Below are 8,050 nucleotides of genomic sequence, written 5' to 3' on the forward strand. Positions count from 1 at the left end.
TCCATATATGAAGATGCTGAATAACTTTTACAATACCGCAGGAAAGATAACTCTCGCGAACTTAACAGAAATCATCAATATGCATAAAATATTTTAAGAAATCTTAAAAATCATATGTTTATTTTTGATTTTCAAAAACATTATGTCCTTTATTTATAGCAATGTCAAAGTCGTAATACAATCAAAGCCAGCTTGACGTCATGTGATGAAGTTTAATACAATGTACATGTATGAGGCGAAACAACGCAGTACCCTTTAACATTCGTTTAAAAGTGGTTAAAAAAAACTGATAGAAAATCGGACCAAGCCGCTTTAAGAATATTTGAGTTTGTATTTTCATGAAATCTTCTTCTCAAAAACTATACTGCCAAAAAAGCTTCTAACTTGTGTGGAAGCATTCTAAGATAGTAAAAATTCATTGTCAAATCCAGCTGCAGGTCTGTACCCCCACATCCCCCTCGGTCTCAAAAAATTTGGATAGGCGTCCTTGGAGCTGCAATTGCTTATTTGTGATAAAGCACAAAAAACTTGCGCTAGTTTTGAACCGATTAACCTGACTAAAATCCGTCACTTAGAAAACACAATATATAGGTTGTATCAATACTTTCGGTACAACCATCGTATTTCCACAAACATTCTATTAAAAAATTAGCATTATAAATTTTTCAGACAATTTCTATATAGTATAACGTATATAGCTAGTGACGTTGCTTAACTTGCCTCAGTATCATAAACATAACCGACCTCTGAATTTCAAATATGATAAATTCACGTGTAAATCGAGAGTCGCCATTTTGATATGTAAACAAACTACACTACTTCAATTAACGGGGGTGATGATGGTGTTTAAAAGGATATCAGAGGCTAGTAAAGTAATATATGTTTAGTAAAATGTCCGAGGATTTTTTATAAATAAAATATCAGTACAAAATATATTCGGGAAAATATTAATATATTCCAAAACTAAAGCAAGTTTTAAAGTTTGAGCGTTATAAGTTGCAACTTTTTAACACATAAGAAACTGTTCCACCTGGTTTGAACAAAAGACGTGGAGCAACAGACCTGTAGCTATTCAAACCATGATAATGATGAAATAGGGCGGGTCCACAATAGAGATTGTTTTTGTTTTTAAAAATTACATATTAGGAATAAATATTGAAAAATTTAGATCTTCTCAAAAAACTTTTGGCCCCAAAAACTGAAACTCAAATGAAAGCATCCTAAAGTAGTGTAGATCCGTTCAAATCATGATTCAAGAATGTAGGGTGGGGCCTTAATTAAGTTGAATTTTTACATAGGTATGAATAGAGAAAAAAACTTGTACAAGTCTTATTCCATCGATGCTAGCTGGAGAAATCAATATCTCAACATTTGCAATCTATTGTAATTAAATGTATCATCATCACGTGATCGACAGTTTTTCCTTGGTTCGATCACATATCATCTTAAGTTTGGACCGGGTTTCTTTTTAAATAGTAACTGCTGATTATCTTCCTCTTACATAATAATGTACCACAAAAACAAATGATATATAGCAGGTCTAAAATATAATTTACATGTATTTAGGTCCTCTTACTTAATCATGTGATCTGTCAAATGTTGAATTCCGTCCGTCCGTGTGCATGTATCGTTAACAATTTTACAAATTTACTTTCTAAAATCACTGAATTGATTGAAAACTATATTTGAAACATGAGTGTAGAATACATTCGTGGCCCTTACCCCTATAGCTTATTATTTCTGTTTATCAGCATAAAACTGAGCTCTAAAATCAGTACATTGAGATGATAAAAAAGAAGTATATTTCGTCAATATTGTACAAAAAATTGTCTGACATACAAGTAGGTTATGAATCTAAAAACAATACATGTAAACCTCAGAATACTGACTGCTTAAATGTGCATAACACCAATTTTCTACATAGAATTTGGCGTAATTCAACGATTTTAACAAATAACCTAACTTAACATGAAGTTTATCAGTGGCATAGCGTCCATTAAGGCAAAAAGGCAAATGCCTACACATAATTTTGTAAAGCAAAATTTAAAATTTTTGTGTAGATTTTAAATCTATAACAAAGCTGACTTTAATAACTATGACCTGTTTACAAAACTTCCAGGTTCATTTACAGAATAGCCATCAAATCTTTTGTAAAAGCCAAAAAAAGGGGGAGGGGATTAATTTTACAGTGGACATGCAATTGCATTGCGAAAGTGTTAACTCTAATCCACGAAAAGCTGAAATTGAAGGGTGTTTTTCACTGAAAAAAACCAAAACTCTTGGCAATATAATTAATATTAATAATATAAATATACATTCCATAGTTAAGTTAAAACGATTACTTTTGCGATTTTACTGAATTTTAAAAAAGGCAAATTTCTCAACAATAAATATCATATGGTCTGGTTCATTGATTTTAACGTTGTCATGTCTGTGTAATAAAAATATTGTTTTCGATGAATGGACTGAATTCATGTAAATGTGGCGTATCAATTATGAAAAAGAAGTTGATATGGAAATACACTGTACGTACACGGCCGTAGCGCAATGGAGGCAAATGACGCATATGCTTCATATCTGAAAAAAGACGATCAATTTTTTTTCATTAAAGTTTTTTTTATGTCAGAGTGAACTCGCCGAATTTCCAGTTAAGAAAAAATTAAATTGCGAAAAAAATATTATAATATCTTGAAGATGACAACATAATGTTCAGTCTTGATCCATGTTAAACCCACCAACTCTCAACTGTCAAGCTGCCACCCTTTCCATACCTTTATAACTTGTTTAATGGGGAGGGAAGCAGCTTGACATGATTAGATAAACTACATAAATTAGAAGAATACTAGTATGTTCTCTGAAGAATAGAGCAAGATATTCAATTATATCCCATCTGTGTAGCTACAAACCAACACAGTTCAAAAGACAATTTATGACATAACCAAAACGATTAAATTTTATCTTATACTGCAAAACATGTACCTTTTGCTTAACTGCAAAATGGGTGCGCTACCACCGTGGCGTACGTGCGGTTGTTGGGTTTTGTTTACAGAATACATGTACATGTACATGTACATGCAGAGTAGGTTGTGGATACGGTGTATGAATGATTTCTTTTAAATTTCGTTAACGAATAATAGATTTTATTTTATCATTACGAAAAGAATAGACTGAGAACAGGAAATTAAATTCAATTTACATAATGGCCACTAAAAATGGTCCCTAACTAATTTGTTAAAACTAACAAATGTCTGCTCTCAGAAGTTGTAATTATGCGTCCGTTTTGTAAAGATTTAGTAAAAAAAAAAAAAAAAAGGTCCCCTAACCCCCCTCCCTTTGCGACCCCCCCCCCCCTCCCAAACCTACCCCCTTTCGCGCTACGCCCGCCACTGAAGCCGAATGAAACACATATATATAGGGCACTCTACGCCACTGTTTACAGATTGTAACTGGTGTGTAATAGAAATGTTGTCATAGAAAAACAATACAAGGCGTGCGAAAAACAAAACCATCTCGTGGGAATTTCGGGTGAAAACTCATGAAGTGAATTTACGTGAATTAAAGGGTCCTTCTTGTGATCTGCATATCAAATGATCAATTCACGCTTAATTTGAGTGATTTTCATTTTATGAAAAACCCCAAATGACTATGTACATGCATAGTGATTGTTCTCTCTCTCTCTCTCTCTCTCTCTCTCTCTCTCTCTCTCTCTCTCTCTGTTTAAAAGAGCGAATTTGCTTTCAATTCGAAAAAAAAATCTAAAATTTTGGAGAATCGAAGAATTTAACAAATTGTCATCATTTAATGGCTTATCCATACTTATGCTTACAATCAATGGGCATAGAAAACAATAACCGAAAACATTTTAATTTCAAAATATGTCAAAGTATTTGAGGTGCTTTGGTGGCGTCGAAATAGCAATTTTTACAAAATCGGGAAGAGTAGGATAGTCAAACAGTTCGAAATCCAATCGGTAAAGTTCTCTATACTCTTTGATTATATCTGCTGACAGTTGGCTAAAAGCTTCAATTTTCGCTTCCAGTCGCTGTTCTTTCAGTTTTGTCCGGTTTCGCACGTTTTGAATTATCCGTGTTACGACATCAGTCACGTGGGTCTGGTTTATTGTATTCATCTTCTCCAAAATAAAGGGCATTTTGGTGTCTATAGGAAGAACTCCTCGAATTTGTAGGTCTCTCCAAACTCGTTGAAAAGACCTGCGAAATGGCTCACATTGTAGTGTTTGTCCTTTAAAGGAAAACAAACGATTTATGTGAGTTGAAGCTATTTGTAAGTCTGACTCCTTCTCAAAGTTTTCGAAAGTCATTCCCCGTGAAAACGTGGAATTAAAGACATCCAAAATATGAGATACATCGTCACGAAATGTTTCCATTTTCCCAATGAAATCATATTTAATATCACAAGGAAAACAATGTTCATACATTGGATAAAAATGGCGATCACGATGCGTCAACGTCTTCTGCGCGTGTATGACATATTTCATGAATTCTGGAAATGTGACGTCATGACCACATTTAAGCGACAAAGGACTCGCCTTTAATCCTCTTATAGTTTTTATGATAAAACGTCCAGCTGATCTCCAGTAAAATGGGTTCGGAGCAAACAGTTTATCTACATAGCCGGACAGTGCTCGGCCATATGGCTCACGCACGAACATAAATTTGGATGTTTTCGGCAGACAATCGATGAAATCCTTTGATCGATTGACCAGCATTGTGTTGCCTCTCGGAGCAATAAATTTTAAATCTGCAAACACGTTGCGTATTGTCTTCTGTAAAAAAGTCGAGCCTACTTTCTGTATTCGACAGTACAAGAAGCCCATGGGGTCGTATAATGCTATGTTATTGTTTAATTTCTGGGTAAACGACGAACCATTGGAGGCAGAGTTGGACAATCGATTTGTCTTACACTTATGGACAAGAATAGCTTGACGTTGCAGTTGAATTGGATAAGTACTTTGGAATATCTGTCAAAATAATAGTAGAATAAATTAATATAAACTTTATTTTTACGCAAATGAATTTTCAACAACTTCTTTTTTTTACATGGGTTTTAATTAAGTGGTATTTGCTGGTATTCTTTTTTTTTTTTTAAATAAGTCAAATTCATAGATTTGATGGAACTGATATTGGTGGAAAGTGTTAGTAACTGTACATTTTCGCTGGGTTTTTAAAAATTAACTTTATGATTTATTTTTTCAAATCATCATATATTCGGGTTAATGTAGAGAAAAATTATGATAATGTTACAGTAAAAGAAAAGTACCCAGTTTTTTTTTTTTTCGTATTTTGTTCTGTTTTGTTGTTTGGTCTTGTTACATTACTTTGTTTGCTTGGAGGGTTTTTTGTGTATTTGTTTGGTTTTGGGGGTTGTGGGGGAGAGGGTGGGGTTTTGTGGTAGATTATGAAAAAAACTGGATATAAATTAACAAAACACATACATTGTGACGTAGCATTGGACATCGGGATGTGTCATCCATCCGATAGTTGTTAGAATTCCGCTCTTGGTATTCAGATTGTTTTAGTGGCGACCATGACCCAACATAGTACTGGTAATTGAAGCCTAGGTTTCCTGTAGACGAAATCCAACAGATCTGTAGGAGTGTAAAGTTTGAATTTCACTAAACGAATGAATGAATGATGTTAAAGATCGATGTTACAGACATGCAGTTGAAACAGTCAATGAAATTATAAATCTCTGAAATGCAAAAATTAGATCATAACAAATCTTACGGAAAATAAATAATCAGGACATTTTCTGTTCAGATAATCAAGTTACATGAGAGGGGGAGGGGGGGGGTCTATGTGTGTGTTTAATTTTTGTTTAAACTTTTCTCATTTTGCAAACCTTATTTGATATTGATTACCATTATTTATAGTATATACTAAGGGTTTTATAAGCGGTCGCTGTGAATGCAAAATTATGTGTTCGAATAAAGACATAGTTTACATATGTAAATTGATAACTTGACTTTTGTTTATCTAGAACCTTGCCAAGGGCACATATGGTACCAAACAACGTTCAAAAGCAAACAGCAAAACACAATAATTCAAGATCAAACATTTAAATTACAAATCGTTTGTTCTCTGGTTTTTCTCTCTATTACACTCCGTGATAGAAACGGCAACGAGTTGTAATGAAATTCTTTTCGTTGTGGTGCACTTTAAGGGAAGTAATGTGGGGTGGTTATACCCGTGCTCTTGTCAATATGATAATTTAAAAGGCGTCGATGACTTGCAATAGTTGTAACTTTTTCTTTTCTTTTCTTTTTTTTTTTTTTTTTGGTTTGTGGTGTCTGCAAAATAATTGTATTCCTGCATGTTGACTGTACGTGTACGTATACAGAATAATGCCTGCAGCTTTATATCAAGTGGGGTGTTTATACCTGTGCTCTTGTCAATATGATAATTTAAAAGGCGTCGATGACTTGAAATAGTTGTAACTTTTTTTTTTTTCGTTTGTGGTGTCTGCAATATAATTGTATTCCTGTTGACTGTACATGTACGTATACAGAATAATGCCTGCAGCTTTTTTTTTTTTTGGGGGGGGGGGGGGGGGGGTGGGGCTGATCGATTGAAACATTGTGCATATTAATCATGAATTACATATTTAACTGTTCAATTACATATAGTACATTATGTACGCCAAATGCCAAATATATCTATGCTTCTAACATGTATAGTCACCATCTGTGTTGGTTCAAACAATAAAATGCCTTTTTCGGTAATTCATGTGGGTATGGCAGTAGCTATAGCATTGCAATTGTGTTTATTTTAACAATTATATGTTTTCTTCGGTGAATCATATTGGTATGATGGTAAATGCTTTTACTGTCAAAACGTTACGCAGAAGGATATACTTGTAAATGCCTACAAGACTTTTCCTAAATATAAGTTTCTCCCGTCTCCGAAGCGGAGAAAATCGAGTCCCCCGTGTTGGGGCTGTATACGGTGCATTATTTTTACTAAATAAAAATATTTTAAAAAATACAGATCATACATATCTTTACATTACTACTTAAAGCATCAATGCCTTTAATTGTAAAAAGCAATCCCCCAAATGTTCACAAAATATTTTCTACTTACTTGAAATATGAAAACTTACCGCCAATAAGGATAACAAGATACTCCAAAATATCGTCTTGTAAACACGTTTTGACATAATGGTTTGCCTGCAAAAAGTTAGACTTCCAAGATAAAAAGAAAACCCTCTGTTTACCGACGGTATAATAACCTGGCAGAGTGCGTTAAGATATTGATAATTTGTCATTGATTTTTCGTTTTCGTATCGTATCATCCTTTTAACTTTATATATGAATAGGATAGGTAAGCAACGAGAAAATTTTATTTCTCTTTAATTCGATCGAGTGTCTGTGTATTCTGATATTTGGACTAAGTTCAATTACGTATTTGATCAAATTAAATATTTGTAAAAAATACTTTCTAAAACATAATCAATTTAGCAGTTAACAGAGCTAAGGAAAAAGAAAAATTAGTCTTTAAATGTTCTTGCTTATAGTCAATGAAACATATTTGGCTCCTTTTCAACAGTTGTACATAAATGTAATGTGTGTTAAGTTAATCAAAAAGGAATTTTAAATATCGACTGGGTTTTGCATGATATCTACAATAGTAATAGTAACAGTAATAGATTTCATTTATGTAAATTCGCCACTTTACTCCGATGCTAGCGGTCCAAGGGGAAAGCGGGTAGTTATTAAGCTCCAATTTGAATGTGTTGCGTCTTTGGAATCGATTATATAATGTATGTGGAAAATGAACGCTTCACCAAAATTATGTTTCTTCTGGACCTTGTGCAAAACAATAGTTCTAACTGGAACTCTCAAGTTAAAATTACCCTACAGGCACGTAGCATCAGGAGGGCCGGGGGGGGGGGGGACTTTTTCTCGCAGCAACTAATTTGCATATGAAAAATTGAATTATCATGGAGTTGGTCCCACCACTTTTTTTTTTTGGGGGGGGGGGGATGTACATGTAAAAATTTGATATGAAAATAAGGAATTTAGGATTGAAAT

The 8,050-nt window shown here is 33.7% G+C and overlaps 1 protein-coding gene across 1 annotated transcript; it reads right to left on the bottom strand.

Annotated features, from left to right (window-relative positions):
* Positions 1-3,761: 3,761 nt before the first annotated feature.
* On the bottom strand, positions 3,762-7,246 carry LOC128160162 (carbohydrate sulfotransferase 8-like). Its single transcript, XM_052823433.1, has 3 exons — positions 7,120-7,246; positions 5,456-5,586; positions 3,762-4,981 (listed from the first exon to the last, which is right to left on the bottom strand). The coding sequence occupies exons 2-3, from the start codon at positions 5,492-5,494 to the stop codon at positions 3,869-3,871; spliced, it is 1,152 nt and encodes a 383-aa protein (XP_052679393.1). The 5' UTR covers positions 5,495-5,586; positions 7,120-7,246; the 3' UTR covers positions 3,762-3,868.
* Positions 7,247-8,050: the final 804 nt, after the last annotated feature.

This window comes from Crassostrea angulata, chromosome 8 (assembly GCF_025612915.1).
Source record: "Crassostrea angulata isolate pt1a10 chromosome 8, ASM2561291v2, whole genome shotgun sequence".
Taxonomy (NCBI): Eukaryota; Metazoa; Mollusca; class Bivalvia; order Ostreida; family Ostreidae; genus Magallana; species Magallana angulata.